Genomic DNA, 22,134 nt, shown 5'->3' with positions numbered 1-22,134 from the left:
ATCAGAATTCACCAAGTTGTTATAATGACTTCTATCCCTTTTAATACCAGCTACAAAGTCTTATTTTTATGGTAACAGGATAATCTTGAAACCCGTCAAGTTTTTCATTTATTTGGTTCATACTCAAATATTTCCACTTTGATCTGGCAGAGAATGAAGAAGCTCCTGTATTACTTTATGGAAAAGTAACTGCTCGATGTGGGACATATTGTCCCCTAGATTCATGTGCATAATTTCTCTTAGCAATATTGGGATTTGCCCACATATAGGAATAGGTGACTATTCCACTTTACTAACCAACATTTAGCACACAGATTACTAATATCATTTGTGGTTTTTGTGCTACAGGTGCTTGAAGAATCCAAAGCTTTAGTCCGTAATATCATGAAGGTGGACTTAGAACAAGCAAATGACAAGGAGTGTGAAGCTTTAAAGAAAATCTGGGGCTCTGCACAAGGGATGGACTCTATGTTAAAATACCTGCAAAGGAAAATTGATGAGTTCTGATGAGATGTGCACTGACACTGGAGTTGTATTTACCTGGACATATGGGGCATAAAAATGCCCCAATTTTATTTTGTTACTAAGTCACCCATAGCTCAAAGCTTGGGGATGGGATTGGAAAGACCCTCACACTTATTGTCAAGGGGTTGTAAAGTACTGTATCTTAAAAAAGAAACGAACAAAAAAACTCTCCCTATATAGATATATATATATAGATATATATATCTTTATATACACAAACTAAAAATTATAATGGAGTGCACTACCAAACATCTCTTTGAGGCTCTAGTTTTTGTTATCATTGGCTAGTACTGTATCAGAAAGAATAGGGGTGGGGGGGGAAGAGTGAATTGTGTTGTATTATTTTCTGTGTGGCAGGGAAGTCTGAATAATGCTTTCCCCCTTCACTAAAATACAGAATTGAAACGGGTATTAGCCAGCCCCTATTTTCACAGCCCAACAAGTGGCTTAAGATAAGGTATTGTCTTGATCTCAGAAGAAGGTTGAAATACCTCAACTAATGAATGGAATATTCTAAAATTTTTTTGTTTGAGAATAAAACCCTATAATGAAAGATTTAATTAGATAAATATCCCAAAAAGAGTGTGCTCAGGAGCTATGCTAAGAAAACACTCAACCCCTTTTTTGCGGGGGGAACATGTCTAATGCTTACCTAGATAGCATAAAGAAACCACTGTCTCTTGGGGGGGAAAAAGCTTGTTTTGCAGTATTAGTGAATCACTGAATATCTTATGTATATGAATATCCTAAGTTATAAGTTAGTTTTAGTGTTCTTTAAATAGTTTGATTTTTTTTTTTAATAACTACATAAGTGCTTCTGTTGCTGGGTGAGAATACTACTTTATACACAGTATGGTTTTTTCTATTTGCTGGATTAATTGATGTATTACACCAAAAATGCATTTTAGGTTCACTTAGAATATATTTTATTTAAATAAGTTAAAATTCTTTTGGCACACTATTACATACAAAAACTCCTTTTATAAAAAAAAAACTACCTTATATTAGATGTTTAATGTTCTTTGTCAATGCTTTTTTATTATTTTAAATATACACTATATATACACAATATGGTGTAAAAGAGTGCCCTGTGTAAATAGACCTATTTTGCATTCCTTTCAGGACTGGTTACTGATTCCTGACTGCAGATATCTACTATTACTAGGGTATCTGTGCTTGCAATCTTATTGAATGTATTATGAAGAATGAAAAATCAAACCTTATTTTTGTACAGTTTTGAAGTTTATACTTGGAACTGACCACCTCCCTTCCTGGTGGAGAGCTGTACACTATGTAAATTGCTTTTACCTTGGATTGGTACAGTATTTTTGCATCTGTGGGACCTACTTTTGTTCTAGTAGTTTGAACTATATATAAACTGTACAATCTGTAAAGTTTTTATAGAATAAATATTCAGCTGTGAAAATTGGTTAAAATAAAACTAATATTTCTTAACACATTTTAAATGGGTTTCTCTCTGTCCTCTTTTTCAAATATCAGCTTCCAAGATAAAGGAATCTCCCATCTTTAACAAACCCTGTAAGTGATGGTATTACAGCAATGAAAGTTTAATGCTTTAATCTATTACAGTTTCCCCACACTGTCAAGTGGAAAGTGGAGTCTCTGCTGTAAACCATTCTGCTAGAATAGCTTCATGTATTCTGTTTTCCCTCTATCTCCAAAAGACTAATCTGTTTATGGTTGGGTCTCCTCCTGGGCATTTCAAAAGGGTAGAATACAGTTTTTCCCACTAGTTCTACAAACCAGTAACTGAAATTTGTTTGGAGGTGATCATATTGAAGGGAGAGAAGAAACCCAGCATGCTAGACCAGATTCTGATTTATAGAATTTCAGCCAGATACTCATTACACCCCTCTGTCATTCTAAATAAGCCTTAAGGTGGGTATATATTGCATCTCTATGCTCCTTTATGCTGCCATGGCATTGTAAAGAGGCCTTAATGTAAATAAGGATCAGGTCAGTAATTCTTCCAATATGCTCACAGGCGATTCAAATGGAAAGGATTACTATGCTACACCATAGTAATCAAACGAACTCAACCTCACCTGGACATGGTGACCGACCTGGCAACGTCCTGTATGCCCACGCGCACACATTCTCGCCAAGCTGCCTGCAGAACTTTATCTAAACATGCTGGTCACATGTACATCCCCTTTCACATACGTATGATTACAAACCTGACCCTTTGTTCTGTGGGATGCTCCTCTAACTTTCATAATATTCTGACCACGTGTCACTTTTAAGAGCCACAAGAAAATGAACGATCAGATAATGTGACCCATAAAAGAAAACCCTGAAATTGAGATGTGATTAAAATAATTAAAGTGAGATTAAATTGATGCTCAAATCTAGCTCGCCAAGATGTGTTTGGGGATTAATGGGTTCTGGCTATTATGCTGTTTGTTTATAAACAGCAGGGACTCTATCCCAGTCGTTCATACTATATGTAACTCTGACAATTCCTACTCAATGTCACAAGCAGCACCTACATATAAACTGTCAAGGGTCATCAAAAACATGCTTTTATACTTTGAGATAACACTGTTGCCTATATACCAAACTATCTAGAGAAAAAGCTGTCTCTGCTAGGCTGATTCTTCTCTCCCTTCAAAGTCAAGAGAAACTCCATTAAAACCTGTGGGGTTACGCTGATGTAAAACTTGGGAGAGAATGCAATGTATCTGATGCAATGTATCTCCCACATTCTAACACTGAGATGTAGATTTCTCTCTCTGTATGTGTATGTATTGGCTAGTGCACTAAATTTGAAGTTTGTCTGTGTACATATTTGTCAGTAACTTTTTTAAAAAATACTTGCAAAAACCTATGGGTCTAATAAGTTTTGAATGTGCAAATGTTAACACCTGCACACATATATGTGCATGTGTGGGCAGAGGCTGGGCACTGCAGATTTACTCCAACAAATTATTACAAAAAATGGAATTTGATACACAATTTCATGAAGGTTAGCTTTTAAAAAAAAGATTGCAAATTAATAATTTGGGGAAAGTTACAGCTTAGAAATAGGTTTTTTCCCTCTTTTGTGCATTTGCCTCCAAATCAAAAGCTTGTAGGTACTTACACACCTTGAGCTTTTCCTCCTTGGGCTATAGAATGAGTGCCTCAATTATTAAATGAATGTAAAGTCAAAGTCATATCCAGCAAAGCAGCACACCTCTTTTCCGACTTGTTTAATAACACTCAGAGGGGGTTTGACACAGACACTTCAAGGCATGTGTTTTTTCAGAAGTATCACTGGTTCCTCACAAAACTGGACTGGTGCTCAAAGTGTGGATCAATTTAGGAGGCATCTCAGCACAGTAAGTCTGGGGCCTCTTTTCCTGCAGAACCTCTCTCATCCCGTTAGGAGTTCACCAGAAACACCTGTGTTTCTTTGAGAGCATTTTCAATAGTGAGTGAGTTTTCTAGCCTTCTGCAAGAATTATTTGTTTGCAAAGAGACATGTGCAAGGTTAGTTTTCCAGCCAATATTTCCCAACAGGTATTTGAATTTAAGTTGGCCTAATCTAGAGTTGTACCTTTAACTATTCTGAAAAATCTCTACCTTGGCTTATTTCCCAGCAGATCTCCAAAGCAAATCATTCAGGAACCCATGCCATCTAATAAAGCTGATCAAAGCAGAGTTTGTTCTCCTATGTAAGAAACAGTGAACTGGTAGCTGTGAGGACAGAGACATCCTCCTAGTTCCCATAAACCAGGTATAGAGTGTAAAAAGTGACCCAAGACATTTTAAATCTGTTTTCTCCATGCATTCCTCTTTTGGTAATGATGCCTTCTTTTTTCTAGCATACGTTTTACCTATTTTTGTAAAGCTGTGTATGCATTTACAGTGATAGATAAATCTCAAACAACTTACCTGAGTCTGAAGCTTCAGATTTAGCTTCTAAGGGCCACACTCAGGTTTTGCTTCACTCCCAGTGAACTACAGAAAGAATAGTTATGTAGCTTGCAGTAACTGCTGTTCTTGAGATGTTTTGCTCACTTCAGATGTGCATATACCTCATGCACATCGAGATTGGAGTCTCTGAACATGAGTGTCCCTTGGGCCAAACTTGCTCCCTCCACCCCTCCCATAACTGCTACCTGAGGGTATGAAAGGCAGAGTGGCTCAACAGTCCCTTGAGTCCCTCTGAAATTCTGAATTTCAACAAACAAGCAAAGAATGGGCATGGAGGGCAGGTCATGGTATCCCCACTGACAACATCTCAAAGAACCACGATTACTGCAAAGGTAAGTAACTTTTTGTTGTTGTTTGGATCCCACTCTAGGTGACGGGAAAGCAGGTGGCAGTCAGGTAGGTGGGATTGAAGAGTCTTATCAGCCACTAATTAACTACTGACACACTTTGTCACCATCCTGAATATATACTTGTTCAGTCTTCTCAGGATAAAGCTCTGCTTTTTCTTTGGAATAAGGAAATATGGGAAGTAGAAATCATTCTCTGAATTGCAGAGGTACCTTCTCTAGAGTTCCTTTTCAGTTTATCAAGATAAGGTTTGGGAATGGCTCTAGTATGGCCATCACATTGCAGCATAGTAGTGACTGAAAAGAAGTGGTCTCTTTTGTGAGAATATGGGTCTCTTTTTCTAAGGATGATCACTGTTCTTTGTTTGGTCTGAGAATGGTACCAGAAGGACTTCCATCTTGAGGCCAGGATATCAATGTTTAGTGATCCCAAAGTAGCCCTAGAGTCTCTTAATGAACGTAGGGCCTCTTCTGTGTGGCTACCTAATAGGTCATTGTTCTCAAAGGGCAGATCTTCTGTAGTATTTTGTACCTTGGTGGAGCTACCCCATGCCTGAAGCCAGGAAGCCCTCCTTGCTGTGATGTTTGGTAATTCAAGATGTGAAGCAGGGAGTAAACTTTCATCCCAGAGATCCAGCTTTTTAGGGTCTTTATCTCAGAGAGTAGCTTTTGATGGACAAGGCTGTCCAGCTTTCTCCTGGATTGTAGAGACCAGCAGAGCTCCACGCAATGTGTGTAGATGCCCTTCTGTAGCATTTGATCTGTTTTACGCTTGCTTGCTAGTTGGAGCAAGGATAGTAGGGGTCTGCCAAAGGTTGTTAGCTGGCTCCAAATTGTCTTCATTAATAGGTATTGCTAACCTTCCCAGAGCAGAAGATACCAAGTTATTTATGGGCCTCCTTGATCAGTGAGGTCTACATCTCCAGTGTGTCAGTAAGTTGTGAGACCAGCTCCTGAAAGGCTCTGAAACCATCCAGCACTTGTAGCAGAGGGGAAAGATGTAGATAGGGTTGTTTTGGTTTTGGAGTTGGGGTGGAGGGTGTTTAATAAAAGTAAGGAAAAGTTGTAAGAAAAAAAACAAGACGGGGATATATAGGGAATTCACCCTAGCTATGAAAATTTATAGCAAAGTGCTAAGGGGTAGCAGATAGACACACTCTGGCTCTCTCTCACTACCACATGTACAGGGAATTAAGGGACAGTTGCAGCTGCCTTTTATATCCACAGGGGGCAGGTATGGCTCAACTTCATACCTGTTCAAAGATTCACATCTTGTCTGCGTGAGGCTCATGCACATCTAGAATAGGATCCACACCACTGCTTGCACTGGCTTTTTGTTCCATAACCCAACCCCCTCCTCTCGTGCAACAATGTAGGGGGCCAGCTACAATCTAGCCCTAAAGACAGGGGGTTTCTTTTGTTGGGGGTACAGAAGAGGGGAGCTAGTAGATACCAACAAGCGATGCTGTGGATTGAACCAAAAAAACCTCATGCCATTTTTGAATTACGGTCTGCCTGTCAACACAGACTCAACAGCGTGCCTCACTGCTATGGGGACAGCATAAATCCTAGAGACTGGGGGCACTGTATTACAGAAATCAAAGCTGGCTCAACTCAGCATTGGACTTTGCCTAATGCACCACTGAGCAGATGATGCAGGAGCAGGATAATATTCCAGAGCAGCTGTTGCCACCATCCATAACCAACACAGGAGTAAGGGCTAGAGGCAGCAGGTCACCATTCTCCTTCTGTCTAGGACTGTCATGTCCTTAATGCATTCATTCAGTCCTCTAATGTGCATGATCTATACAACCCCAAGCACTTTGATCAATAATTTCTTAGGGTTGGGCGATAAATGAAGCGGAGCCAGCACCTCCAAGAGAGAAGACTGTCCGCTCCCCACTACATTTTTGTTTTTTAAAGCAAGATACCTAGCATCTGCATTCCTTGAGCCCCAGGGCCTGCACAAGCACTCCACAGGTCATGAATTTGGTTCCTTTAATCTTTCTTGCTTTAGGGAATTTCAGCTCCTGGGCACAAGTTTCCAGATCCCTGAAAGATTGGGCTTATAACATATGCGGTTTGTCTCGCAGCAGGACTGTTTTCAGTATCTCAAAGAGGATGCTAAAAGATCCTTACGATTGTGATTTCATAAAGAGCAGAGCTAGGCCTAGACTTGGCCTGTATCCATATTTGGACAGCTCATAAAAGTCTATTCCGGGAAACAAGCAAACACTTAAACCCAAATGAAAGGCGCAGCTGGCACAAGAAGTCATGTTTTCCCCACAAAACAATTGTAGCACAGGTTGTACCTGCAGTGCACATTCCCTACAATGTGCCTCCAACCGGACCAAGTCGAGGATATGAGGCAGGTTAGTTTAAACACCCATTAAATTCTTGTCTTCTCTGCTGTGAGGGAGGTGCAAGTAAAGTGAATGGTTATCAGCACTTTTGTTTTTAAACATTCTCCTCACCTCTGCCTCTGTTGCAGCAGATGTCAGTGTGTTTAATGCATAAGTGTATCTGTCAGAGCCTGAGGCTCATACACAAGTTGGGGAGCGAGAGGACAATGCACATGCTGTGAATGTCATTTCAGCCAGATAGCTATCCTTATTACAAGGGACAAAATAAGATTGCAGGGGAGTGCCCCACAGTTAGGGAGATAACCCAATTAAAGACTTTTAGTTGTAGTGGTTGCTGATTCCTTGAAGCAACTCAATGCCACTTGAAGGTAGAAAGATGACTAATCTAAAAGTACATAATATTTAGCATGAAAATCCTATCCAGATAAGATCTACTCCCTCAGAGAAATTCTTCTAACAATTTCTGGGTTAAGGCAATGTTCCCAAACAAACAAATACATGTATTTCCATGGATGAGCCATCCAGGAGTAGGTTGGACACAGAACTAAAAAATGATTTCATGAACAAGGGTATGTTGGCTTCAGTGAGAAAAGTGGATGTGCAAGCCCCACAGTACGTGTGAGTCTATGTTTTATTTAAAACGGAAGAGGGAGAAGCACAGCACACCTTTTTCTGTATAAAGGCATGATGAACAACAATCACCACGTAAAGCACCTTGCACTCCACCTATGGACAGACCTGTAATATCCTGAAGTGTACCCATCACATTTTTTGCTGGTTGCACATAAAGTAATTTTTAGACCATACAAATTGATCAGTGTCACAACATTAATAGACTGACTCAAGCTCAGAATGAAAGTAAAAATATACCCCTTATCAATTCCTCAGGTATCAGCTTGAGTAAATAGCTGGATTTTACACTGTACCTTGTGGTTAACAGATTAAGAGCATCAGGCCCCTGAGGAAGACTAATTCTCTGGTAAAAGTGGCTGCCTGCCATCATCACAGCCACCTCTATTGACACTTAGCGAGAGAACATCAGATGAGCCAGCCATCAGTGGTTTCTCCTGTTGCTAGAACTTATACATATTATAGAGAAGTGATTCCAAACGTGTGGGTCACAACCTCTTGGAGGGTTGTGGTGGATCAAAAAAGAGAACACCGTTTTTTCAAAAATGGGATTTTATCTATTCTAAAAAAGTTTCCCAGCCCCTACTTCAATCAGATATATTTCTTGTGTTCTGGAAAACAGGTACATGGTGTAATCAAACAGTGGTGGTGCAAGAGAATACACTAAGTGACACGCTAACCAAATAGAGCTGGTGACATGAACATTACAAGAGCTCTACTGAACTGGATAACTGTAGTCTCCATCATCCCTAAAATAAGAGGACTCTGCTAGTTTCACAGTCACATCCCCCCTCTTACTAGCTTTTTATTAGCCATTGAAAGCACCAATTACATCGTTACTAGAGAATCATGCTGAGCAGTATGACAGGAAAAGAGGATTGGAAGCTATCCTGCAGGAGAATAAAGCTCCCTTTTGTTGGGATGGACATGACTGGTTCAGGGATGTGCCACTTTTCACAACCCTATGCTAGCTTTCTGAATTTGGCCATTGTTTGATAGATATTTATAAAAATGTAAGCATCCATAATGGATTTTCATGCATTTGGAAATTCAAAGGAGCCTAGAGGGGTATGAGCAGCTATCCACTGAAACCTACTGGAAATCTCATGAGAGGGAAAGCAGAACTACACAAGCAAGCCTGTCACAAAGCTTTATAAAACTGTTAAAAACAAGTTGTCAACATCATGTCACAAGTAAATATCCTGAAATCAAACTCTAAGTAAGTTCTCAAGCAGCATTTTTCTTACTTTGCCTACCTGTGAATTTCACTTATCACTGATGAAAATATTTTGTCAGTTTCTGTGTGTGGTGAAATAAACATTTACTGATGATTTAATTCTTTCCAGTCCAATTATAACAATACCTCCCTGTTTGGGTTTCTCTACACTTAAAATGAGTGGCATTTTAAAATATCTTAACTAAAAACTTCTTAAATACCACTTAGGGATAACCATAACCTGTTCATACTTAAAATTTAAAAAAAAAAAAAACACAAAACAAAACAAAAAACAACTATGGCTGACTGTGTCTACACTAAGTGCTAATTAAAATATGTTTAGTTAGCACTAGAACTGGTTTGATTTCTCAGTGCAAAAAGAATTAACTTTTCACACAAATTGTGAAAAATCCATCATTTAAACATTTCAAAGCCTGAAGATGACAGGAGGAAAAAAGTTTTTTTCCCTCTCCTTTTTATAAAACCAGCTCTAGTTAACACATCTTAAAGTGCCACTCTGTTTCCCAAGATAGGCAAACTCTTCAGTTATATTCCCCACAAGCAGAACTGGTCCAGCAGCAAGCCCAGTAACTCTGAGTAAAACTGACTAAATTCAGTCAAATATCTGGTGTTTGTTCCTCTAGACAATTCTGAGCCTACAGAAATAGTAATCAATCTATGGCTCTGTACCAGGGAGGATACAAATCAGCTTTTTAAAATTTAGTCACTTTTCTTCTTAAAAATAAACCTGTTTACCATGAAATCTGAATTTAATACAAAATATTTTAAGGCCTAAACTATTTATAATCTCTTAAAATATTTAATTTAAATCTGCTGGGTCCATAAGCCTCTATCAAAAACGGAGTTAAAGGCTGCTTTTCTCTATAAAGAAAGGATTAGGAGGAAGACATCTAATTTTTGAGGTCTAGGTTTACAAACATGACACAATATGCCATTTACTGTATTAAGGGCTGGACCCTGTGGCATGTGCGACCCAGACTCCGATTACAGGAAATACCACCATGTATCTCATCAGGATCATCTACTGAGACCACCTGGGTGGTCTCATACTCCTAGTTTATAGCTTCTCCCTAGCTGAACTCTGATTGGCTCAGTTCTCAAAATTATGAATATTTTTTACTCCACCCACCATGGACACTTACTCTCCAGTTTACGGAAAAACACTGAGCTGTCAAGTAACTACCCGCTTTACTCCTGGATGGTTCTGAGCCCTTCAAGTAAATGGCCTTGCATGTGTACATAGAGATACAAACAAACAGAAATCCATGAGTTTCCTCCTCTCTCTCTCTAAATGAATGAAGTACTGCCCTGCAAAAGGCATGGGGGTTACAGGAGCAGGAGTCTTGGATTGCTGTTTGTTCTTTTGTTTTTCTGGGGGCAGGAGAGTTACACACCCAGGGAGAAGGAGCAGAGAGTGTGCAACCAGAAAGAGGCAATACTTGTATCAAAGCAGGGCACTGTGGGAAGAAGGGATAGCATTCGTCACAGTGCAGCCACTAGTGTTGACTTCAACACCTGGGGACTTCCCTGGCTGCAGGTCATAAAAAGATCCTATTTGGGAATATTATTAAGAAATTCCTGTGAGGAGTAAAAAAAAAAAAAAAGGAACGTGTCAAATGTAAACACTGCAACAAAAATACATCAGGGCTGGTCGTCAGAATGAAATACCACGAAGAAAAACGCTCCTCAGAAGGCAACAGTTTTGACAATGACAACGTGGACATGTCTGAACAATCTGGAACTGCTGGTTAGTAAATTTATCTTTGCACCATTCTTATGGACAGCCTTCCATGCCATACATTTGTGTTTTGGGGGGACTGCTTACAAAAAAGGCTAAGATTTTGGCATGGTCACATAAAATCAGAATCTGTGACCAACTCATGGCCTTACTTATGAATTTCAAAAATGTTTGTGCCCACAATATAATTGGCATGCTAGTTTGTTGTGGGAGCTTTTCTCAGTTACATTTTTACTGTTATGGCTACACTTTTGAAATGATTTTTTATTGCTCAGTATAAACAAACATCCAAGGTGAAGGTTTCCTCTTTAAAAGAAAAGTTGTATTAGGCATTTATGAATTTTAACTTTAAAAAAAAATTTTCTTCAAGTTGTTTGGTATCTCTCTAGAGATGGTTTAAATAGATTTAGATAATCCTTATGATTTATTATTTTCCCTATAAAACTGGGTTAAGAATAAACTATCATTTAAACTGTGGCACAAACAGCTGTAGTAGAATGAATCTTTCATTTACAATCTCTTTTTTTTTTTTTAAAGCAGTGCACTGACTAATACTCAGTGAGTGAGAGTGACTTACCATTGTGTGTCAGAGTCCAGCTTATATATATGGGGTTATGAATGTCCATCATCTGCAATGTCTACGACTTCAGAGTCATCTGCAGGTTCCACCAGAAGTGCTGCAATTAAACATCAGGCAGTAAGTTACCTGTATTCAAAACACTTTCTTCATCATCATCCAGTATGAACTCATCCATGGTTTTAATCAGGACCAGTAAATTCCAGCAAGACTCCGCAAACAAAAAGATCCAGTGGTTAATTTATGCAACAATTTCTCCCTTTTGTCTTGTTCAGAACAAACATTTAATTGACATGATTCAATCATTATGATCAGGCCACACTCCAACAACAGAGCATACATTGCTGGATACAGTGTATGAGAAGGTGATTGAACAAATGTGCAAAAAGCATTGACGGGAAATTCATCAATCGGTATTGACCGAGCAACGAACACAGCGATCCAATAAGTGCTTGTGTGACAACAGAAGATGGGGTTGTCTATTTTACAGAAACAATTCATAAATCTGGAAACACTCACTGTGACACTTCCTCAAGGAACCGTAAGCCATTGTGTTAACCCTCAGCCTCACCAAGGGAGAGCTTTGCAGCTGCACTTCTTGGGGATGCAGACTCTTTCCCCTGGTGTGCTCACTTAACTCTTTTACACTTGATTGCTTTGTTTACCTCATATGTAGGGCAACCAACTGATTAAAAAAATTAATTGCTATTAATCGTGCTGTTAAATAGAATACATAGAATGTTAAACAATAATAGAAAAACATCCAAAATATTTAATAAATTTCAATTGGTATTCTATTGTTTAACAGTGCAAATAAAGCTTTGTTTAATCACAATTAATTTTTTTTAGTTAATCTCATGAGTTAACTGCGATTAATCGACACCCCTACTCATATGTAAATGTATTTTCATCAAGCAATGATATTTGGTACCAACTTGTCACCAATTTACATATAATACCTCAGTGGTTCTCAAACTAGGGGTGCTGCTTGTTCAGAGAAAGCCCCTGCTGGGCCGGGCTGGTTTGTTTACCTGTCGTGTCCGCAGGTTCAGCCGAATGCGACTCCCACTGGCCGCGGTTCGCCGCTCCAGGCCACTGGGGGCTGTGGGAAGGGCGGCCAGCACATACCTCGGCCCGCGCCGCTTCCCACAGACACGGCAGGTAAACAAACCGGCCCGGACCGGCAGGGGCTTTCCCTGAACAAGCGGCGCCCCTGGTTTGAGAACCACTGTAATACCTTACAGGATACCTTTTGGATACCTATGACAGCAAAATTTTGGGGGATAGTGAGTGTGTCAAGCCTGATATTGTAATAAGAGGCCTAGACTTGACAGGACTCTCAGCCTATGGATTTAGCATAACCTGCAACCATCTGCTATGTTCAGCCACCTGCTATGTTCAGCCACCATAAGTTGGAAACAAAAAACTGGAGAGTCAGGAGCATTCGGCCTTGACGTAGGCAGGCAGATAGGAAAGTATCAGCTGCAGCATTCCTAGCAGGGATAGATATATAGTCACAAAGTCATGAGAATGGACAAGCTAGCCTTGAGTTTCTGCAGCTTCTTCTTGATAATAAAAAGTATAAGGCTTTGCTGTTGCAAATGTATTCCACTAACAAAATTCAGAAATTTTTACTAACTTTGAAAAATACAAAAGTTAATGAGTAGGCTGGCTGTCTTAGGCATGTGAACCCCTGTATAGTGAAAATGATTGGTTAGTGTTTTTGCATAGATATGCTTTGAGTAAAATAATCGGAAAAGGTATTGATAAGAACTACTCTCATTTTAACGATATAATGAGCATCAGGAAACATGCTCCTTGGAACTTAATTCCAGGATCCAGTTCAAGACCAGAGCTGGTAGGATTTTTAACTCCTGCACGACTAGACTGTGTGGAAGCTGGAGCCCTGCATGAGATTGAATCGTGACTGGCTATTGGGAGACAGGCTGTTTTATTGGGAGCGGTGAACATTAGATGTTCCGTGTGTGTACTCTGTTGATTGATTGTTAATTGCTAATAAATACATGTGCATGTTTAAGAATATTTTCTGTGTTATAAAGGCTCCTTTACTGGGACAAGGTCCCATTAATCTGTAGAAGGCTATTGGGCCCTGGAAAGAGGGTGGGAGCCCCATAGTTGTGTGGCTAACAATATGAGTGGGCCTTCTGCCAGTTGACATTGAGGAGCTCTTAGAATTACATTCACACAGAAGAATACTTAAAAGTAGTAGAAATAAAAGCGGTAAACTATGAACAAAAATTCAAGTGTGAAGGGAATAGCTTTGTCATGGGTAATGCTGCAAATTAGGGCTGTCAAGCGATTAAAAAACTAAATGTGATTAATCACACTGTTAATAATAGAATACCATTAATTTAAATAGTTTTAGATGTTTTGTACATTTTCAAATATATTGATTTCAATTACAACACAGAATAGAAAGTGTACAGTGCTCACTTTATATTTATTTTTGATCACAAGTATTTGCACTGTAAAAAAAAATAGTATTTTTCAATTCACCTAATACAAGTACTGTAGTGCAATCTCTTTATCATTAACGTTAAATTTACAAATGTAGAATTATGTACAAAAAAAACTGCATTAAAAAATAAAACTGTGTAAAATTTTAGAGCCTGCAAGTCCACTCACTCAGTCCTACTTCTTGTTGCGCTTTCACAACAAAGAGATTGCAATACAGTACTTGTATGAAGTGAATTTAAAAATATTATTTCTTTTATCATTTTTACAGTGCAAATATTTGTAATCCAAAATATACACTTTCATTTCAGTTACAACACAGAATACAATATATGTATGAAAATGTAGAAAAACATCCAAAATATTTAATAAATTTAAATTGGTATTCTATTGTTTAACAGTGCGATTAATCACGACTAATTTTTTACTCACGATTACATTTTTTGAGTTAATCATGTAAGTTAACTGGGATTAATCAGCCGCCCTACTGCAAATGTAATAAATATGAGAAGAAATCTAGAAAAAGATAATTAAGGGAACCTGAAACTTATAGCAGAGGGGTGCAGTGCTAATTTCATGCACCTTTTAGCCAAAGACGTAACTACAATTCCAGAAATAAAGGAAAATGCTGTTGAAATTGAAAAATCTTTGCATAACAGCCACTTCACTTCAGCTTTGCCGAAAGGAACAGGAGGAACCAAATTAATGAGCTCCAACGATGTATAATAGAATTCTGCGACTGACTGTTTTGAGCTATTGATTAAAAGCTGGCCTATTCTGATGACAATTTTTTGTGATGATTTTCTTCACATAGAATAGATGGAACTTTCCCAACCAAACTAATCAACGTCAGACTAAAGAGAAAAGTAGAAGATAGGTTTCAGTATATTAGCATAGTTCCATAGCCTTGGACAAACTGTAGAAAGATTGCTGCTGTATTGCTGATGCTGTTGAAATCTGGCAAGAACATCAAGGGACACTGAAGAGAGAAAGACCCAACAACAGAGTTACATTGCAGGCAGTAAAGAAGTGGAGGGATCAAGTACTTATTCCACCTCATTTTATTGCCAATATTCTCAACCCAAAGTACCAGGGTGGATTCCTAAGCCCTGGTCTACACTAGGACTTTAGGTCGAATTTAGCAGCGTTAAATCGATGTAAACCTGCACCCGTCCACACAATGAAGCCTTTTATTTCGACTTAAAGGGCTCTTAAAATCGATTTCCTTACTCCACCCCTAACAAGTGGATTAGCGCTTAAATCGACCTTGCCGGCTCGAATTTGGGGTACTGTGGACACAATTTGATGGTACTGGCCTCCGGGAGCTATCCCAGAGTGCTCCATTATGACCGCTCTGGACAGCACTCTCAACTCAGATGCACTGGCCAGGTAGACAGGAAAAGAACCGCGAACTTTTAAATCTCATTTCCTGTTTGGCCAGCGTGGCAAGCTGCAGGTGACCATGCAGAGCTCATCAGCACAGGTGACCATGATGGAGTCCCAAAATCGCAAAAGAGCTCCAGCATGGACTGAACGGGAGGTACGGGATCTGATCGCTGTTTGGGGAGAGGAATCAGTGCTATCAGAACTCCGTTCCAGTTTTCGAAATGCCAAAACCTTTGTCAAAATCTCCCAGAGCATGAAGGACAGAGGCCATTACAGGGACCCAAAGCAGTGCCGCGTGAAACTGAAGGAGCTGAGGCAAGCCTACCAGAAAACCAGAGAGGCGAACGGCCGCTCCGGGTCAGAGCCCCAAACATGCCGCTTCTATGATGAGCTGCATGCCATTTTAGGGGGTTCAGCCACCACTACCCCAGCCGTGTTGTTTGACTCCTTCAATGGAGATGGAGGCAATACGGAAGCAGGTTTTGGGGACGAAGAAGATGATGAGGAGGAGGAGGTTGTAGATAGCTCACAGCAAGCAAGCGGAGAAACTGGTTTTCCCGACAGCCAGAAACTGTTTCTCACCCTGGACCTGGAGCCAGTACCCCCCGAACCCACCCAAGGCTGCCTCCTGGACCCAGCAGGCGGAGAAGGGACCTCTGGTGAGTGTACCTTTTAAAATACTATACATGGTTTAAAAGCAAGCATGTGAAAGGATTACTTTGCCCTGGCATTCGCGGTTCTCCTAGATGTACTCCTAAAGCCTTTGCAAAAGGTTTCTGGGGAGGGCAGCCTTATTGCGTCCTTCATGGTAGGACACTTTACCACTCCAGGCCAGTAACACGTACTCGGGAATCATTGTAGAACAAAGCATTGCAGTGTATGTTTGCTGGCATTCAAACAGCATCCGTTCTTTATCTCTCTGTGTTATCCTCAGGAGAATGAGATATAATTCATGGTCACCTGGTTCAAATAGAGTGCTTTTCTTCAGGGGACACTCAGAGGAGCCCATTCCTGCTGGGCTGTTTGCCTGTGGCTAAACAGAAATGTTCCCCGCTGTTAGCCACAGGGAGGGGGGAAGGTTGAGGGGGTAGCCACACGGTGGGGGAGGCAAAATGCAACCTTGTAATGAAAGCACATGTGCTATGTATGTAATGTTAACAGCAAGGTTTACCCTGAAAGAGTGTAGCCACTGTTTTATAAAATGTGTCTTTTTAAATACCGCTGTCCCTTTTTTTTTCTCCACCAGCTGCATGTGTTTCAATGGTCACAGGATCTTCTCCTTCCCAGAGGCTAGTGAAGCTTAGAAAGAAAAAAAAAACACACTCACGATGAAATGTTCTCCAAGCTCATGCTGTCCTCCCACACTGACAGAGCACAGACAAATGCGTGGAGGCAAATAATGTCAGAGTGCAGGAAAGCACAATATGACCGGGAGGAGAGGTGGCGGGCTGAAGAGAGTAAGTGGCGGGCTGAAGAGAGGGCTGAAGCTCAAAAGTGGCGGCAGCGTGATGAGAGGAGGCAGGATTCAATGCTGAGGCTGCTGGAGGACCAAACCAGTATGCTCCAGTGTATGGTTGAGCTGCAGCAAAGGCAGCTGGAGCACAGACTGCCACTGCAGCCCCTCTGTAACCAACCGCCCTCCTCCCCAAGTTCCACAGCCTCCACACCCAGACGCCCAAGAACGCGGTGGGGGGGCCTCCGGCCAACCAGCCACTCCACCACAGAGGATTGCCCAAAAAAAAGAAGGCTGTCATTCAATAAATTTTAAAGTTGTAAACTTTTAAAGTGCTGTGCTTAAAGTGCTGTGTGGCATTTTCCTTCCCTCCTCCACCACCCCTCCTGGGCTACCTTGGTAGTCATCCCCCTATTTGTTTGATGTATGAATGTGAAGCAACAATGACTTTATTGCCTCTGCAAGCGGTGATTGAAGGGAGGAGGGGCGGGTGGTTAGCTTACAGGGAAGTAGAGTGAACCAAGGGGCGGGGGGTTTCATCAAGGAGAAACAAACAGAACTTTCACACCGTAGCCTGGCCAGTCATGAAACTGGTTTTCAAAGCTTCTCTGATGCGTACCGCGCCCTCCTGTGCTCTTCTAACTGCCCTGGTGTCTGGCTGCGCGTAACCAGCAGCCAGGCGATTTGCCTCAACCTCCCACCCCACCATAAACGTCTCCCCTTACTCTCACAGATATTGTGGAGCACACAGCAAGCAGTAATAACAGTGGGAATACTGGTTTCGCTGAGGTCTAAGCGAGTCAGTAAACTGCGCCAGCGCACCTTTAAACGTCCAAATGCACATTCTACCACCATTCTGCACTTGCTCAGCCTGTAGTTGAACAGCTCCTGACTACTGTCCAGGCTGCCTGTGTACGGCTTCATGAGCCATGGCATTAAGGGGTAGGCTGGGTCCCCAAGGATACATATAGGCATTTCAACATCCCCAACAGTTATTTTCTGGTCTGGGAATAAAGTCCCTTCCTGCAGCTTTTGAAACAGACCAGAGTTCCTGAAGATGCGAGCGTCATGTACCTTTCCCGGCTATCCCACATTGATGTTGGTGAAACGTCCCTTGTGATCCCCCAGAGCTTGCAGCACTATTGAAAAGTACCCCTTGCGGTTTATGTACTCGCCGGCCTGGTGGTCTGGTGCCAAAATAGGGATATGGGTTCCGTCTATGGCCCCACCACAGTTAGGGAATCCCATTGCAGCAAAGCCATCCACTATGACCTGCACATTTCCCAGGGTCACTACCCTTGATATCAGCAGATCTTTGATTGCGTGGGCTACTTGCATCACAGCAGCCCCCACAGTAGATTTGCCCACTCCAAATTGATTCCCAACTGACCGGTAGCTGTCTGGGGTTGCAAGCTTCCACAGGGCTATTGCCACTCGCTTCTCGACTGTGAGGGCTGCTCTCATCTTGGTATTCATGCGCTTCAGGACAGGGGAAAGCAAGTCACAAAGTTCCATGAAAGTGCCCTTACGCATGCGAAAGTTTCGCAGCCACTGGGAATCGTCCCAGACCTGCAACACTGTGCGGTCCCACCAGTCTGTGCTTGTTTCCCGAGCCCAGAATCGGCGTTCCACAGCATGAACCTGCCGCATTAGCACCATGATGCATGCATTGGCAGGGCCCATGCTTTCAGAGAAATCTGTGTCCATGTCCTGATCACTCACGTGACTGCGCTGACGTCGCCTCCTCCCGGTATCGCTTTGCCAGGTTCCGGTGCTGCATATACTGCTGGATAATGCGTGTGGCGTTTAATGTGCTCCTAATTGCCAAAGTGAGCTGAGCGGCCTCCATGCTTGCCTTGGAATGGCGTCCGCACAGAAAAAAGGGGCGGAACAATTGTCTGCCGTTGCTCTGACGGAGGGAGGGGCGACTGACGACACGGCTTACAGGGTTGGCTTCAGGGAGCTAAAATCAACAAAGGGGGTGTCTTTACATCAAGGAGTATTTCAGGCAGGACTTCACGGAGGGTTCCAATAAGAAATGGTGCACCTAAGTTATTGTTCTTATTGGAACAAGGAGGTTAGCCTGGCCTCTGATTGATACATGGCTAGATTTACCTTGTTGCACCTTCTCTGTGAGTGACTGCAGTGTGACCTAGAGGAATGAGTCCCCTAGACAGGGGAGGAGGCAAATGAGTACAAAACTAATCTGGTCTATTTCTTGTTTTGATCCACTCCATCTATCTTTTACATCTTTGGCTGGCAGCAGACGGTGCAGAAGGACTGTATGCCATCCACATCTCATGGCTGCTCGGCAGAAGATGGTACAGTACGACTGCTAGCCATCCTCATCTCTTGCCTGCCTGGCAGAAGATGGTACAGTACGACTGCTAGCAATCCGTATCGTTTGCCTGCTCACCATAAGACGGTTCAATAGGACTGACTGCAGGACTAAAGAGAATGACCTGGTCAAGTCACTCTAAATTAAGTCCCTGCGCCCATGTCTGTCCAGGCGCTCCCAGCCGACGTGGCCAGGAGCACCTTGGACATGACGATGACGGCTACTAGTCGTATTGCAACGTCTGCTGCCACAAGGCAATGGGTTGCTGCTACTGTGTAGCAAAGCCGTACCGCCTCTGCCAGCACCCAGGAGACACAGGGTGACGGTTACCTGAGCAGGCTCCATGCTTGCCGTGGTATGGCGTCTGCACAGGTAACTCAGGAAAAAAGGTGCGAAACGATTGTCTGCCCTTGCTTTCACGGAGGGAGGGAGGGAATGGGGGCCTGACGATATGTACCCAGAACCACCCGCGACAATGTTTTAGCCCCATCAGGCATTGGGATCTCAACCCAGAATTCCAATGGGCAGTGGAGACTGCGGGAACTGTGGGATAGCTATTCACAGTGCAACGCTCTGGAAGTCGACTCTAGCCTCGATACTGTGGAAGCACTCCGCCGAGTTAATGCACTTAGAGCATTTTCTGTGGACACACACACACTCGAATATATAAAACCGATTTCTAAAAAACTGACTTTTATAAATTCGACCTTATTCCGTAGTGTAGACATACCCTAACCGCTGAACAAGATTCTGCAGCTAGGACACGACCATCTATTAGTCACCCATAATAAATTTCAGTGCTGGAGGCGAACCATTCAAGCAGTACCTGTTTACTGGCGATAGTTACTTTAAAGAAGGTCACACGGCTGAACTGGTGGAAGTCACTAGCTAAGTACCTGGTAACAAGAGCCTGTGACATGCTAAACCAGTTTTGACAGCAGTAGCATTTTCTGCAGGCGCAGAAAGAATATTTTCTTCATTTGGACGAATTCACTTAATGTTGAGAAATTGATTGGGAGTTGGGGGGAAAAAAGCAGGAAAACTTGTCATTCTTTTCCAGTCTATGAATAAAAAAAAACAACAAGGAAGGGAATGAGATCTACTAGTTTTAAAAGTTTGCAGGATAGAAGTCTCCTAAATTATGTAGGCTCTCATTTTCCAGAGACATAGGCAAGTAGTAATATAATCTCCAGGCACTTTTACTTATGTATATTTTCTCAGGCTGATGTGAACTATCAGTTTAATTTACTGACAGTTAATCTCTCTGTTCCATTAATAACTCATGTAGTTGTGAAACATGTTTTGATAAGAGAAGTTTATGTATCCAAAACATTTAAGGTTGTTTTGTTTAATCAAAATAATTTTCATATGCTGTTGTGCGTGTTTAAGTAAATTCCCCTTACCATCCCAATGCAGCTTGACACAAATCAGCAAAATGTTAATTATCTAGTAAATAAGCAATATATCGTTCACCGTTTTTGAACATACTAGAGATGTACAATTAATAAGAATATGAAAATATTAAGCTACATAATTGCTTAAATGTATATATAGTGTACTCTCTCAGACAGCAATAAAGATGTACCAAAGCTAATGTAATGACTCTATTTAGCTGTAAATCAACCTATTTTAAGGGTTATATCAACCAATGAGAATGCACTTTTCTTTAGCAAATAACTGAACTACAAACAGAAAAGCGGATTAAAATTGATTATTTAAATCAGCTTGATTTAAATCAATCCACCCTGTTCATCAGTGATGAGTCACTGATCTTTAGCAAGTCAGTTATCTCTGTGCTTCAATTTTCCCCATCTGTAAAGTAGTGGTAATGCTTATACACCTTTGTAAAGCTCTTGAAACAAAAAGTGCTTCACTTCTGCTAAATATCGTTGTGGTTATTTGTTGACTTTACTAGAGTAATAAGCCATGCAACAAGCATTCCAGAGAGCATGTGTGGAAAGGACGATTGGATGAGAATAAAACAAGCTTTGCTTGCCTGCCGGCTAGCCGCTATCTGCCTTTAGACTCTGATACATTACACTGGTATGACTTGATCTGCTAGCAGCTCTCTGCTACATTCCTGGAGTTGTTGTGGATTTACAAAGATGAAGAGCAACTGCCACATGAGCAGGCTTACAGTGCTAGTGGAAGTACTGTAAGTTATAGCCCCACATGTTCCTCAGAAACCTATCAGTGAAGATGCTGAGCAGCCTAAGGGCATGTCTACACTACAGTCTTAAGTCGCCCTACGTTAGGTCGACTTACAGCCACCACAGTAATTACTGTGAACTTGTCTACACTGGCAATTAACAGCGCTGCAACTTTCTCGCTTAGGGGTGTGAAAAAACAATCCCGAGTGAAGCAAGTTGCAGTGCTGTAAAGCTCCAGTGTAGACAGTGCACCAACACTGGGAGCTGTGCCCCTCATTGAGGTGGGTTTTTTTAGAGCCCTGGGAGAGTTTTTTTTAGAGCGCTGGGAGAGCTCTCTCCCAGCACTGCGCTGCGACCACACAAGGCACGTTAAAGAGCTGCCAGCATAGACTAGCCCTGTGGTGGCTGATGTCCACGCTACCCTCCTTCTGTCGACTCTTGGAAATGTTGCAGGTCATAAGGGATGGCTTTGCTGTAATGGGGTTCCCTTACTGTGGTGGGGCGACAGACGGAATGCATATCCCTGTCTTGGGACCGGACCACCTTGCCAACCAGTACGTAAACCACCGGGAAACTTCTCAATGGTATTGCAAGCACTGGTGGATCACAAGGGCCATTTCAACAACATCAGTGTGGGATGGTCGGGAAAGGTGCATGACGCTTGCATCTTTCAGAACTCCAGGCTGTTCGAAAAGCTGCAAGGGACTTTCTTCCCAGACCAGAAAATTACCATTGGGGATGTTGAAATGCCTATAGTTATCCTTGCTCCCTGGCACAGGCAGCCTGGACAGCAGTAACGAGCAGTTCAACTATAGGCTGAGAAAGTGCAGAATGGTGATAGAATGTGCCTTTGGATGTTTAAAAGGGCGCTGGTGCTGTTGTTGTACCAATAAAATAAAAACCAGCAGGATCTTATTAAAGGGAAAAAGGCAAAATACCACATTTATTGTGAAAACAGAAAGAAACATAGTAAGCA

The 22,134-nt window shown here is 41.7% G+C and overlaps 1 protein-coding gene across 2 annotated transcripts in view; it reads left to right on the top strand.

Moving 5' to 3' along the window:
- CDYL (chromodomain Y like) overlaps positions 1-1,941 on the top strand; it is a 201,275-nt gene extending 199,334 nt beyond the window's left edge. Inside the window, exon 7 of one of the 2 annotated variants that reach the window (XM_077810695.1) lies at positions 1,648-1,941. In XM_077810695.1, coding sequence (XP_077666821.1) covers positions 1,648-1,716 — 69 coding nt within the window. In that variant the 3' untranslated portion in view covers positions 1,717-1,941. Of the gene's footprint in view, positions 1-348 lie in introns of both variants that reach the window. The other variant, XM_077810694.1, reaches the window with a different exon arrangement.
- Positions 1,942-22,134: the final 20,193 nt, after the last annotated feature.

The sequence above is a fragment of the Eretmochelys imbricata genome, chromosome 2, assembly GCF_965152235.1.
Source record: "Eretmochelys imbricata isolate rEreImb1 chromosome 2, rEreImb1.hap1, whole genome shotgun sequence".
In the NCBI taxonomy this organism is placed as follows: Eukaryota; Metazoa; Chordata; order Testudines; family Cheloniidae; genus Eretmochelys; species Eretmochelys imbricata.
Note: the sequence above shows the minus strand (reverse complement) of the source record. Positions and strands in the feature narration are given on the sequence as shown.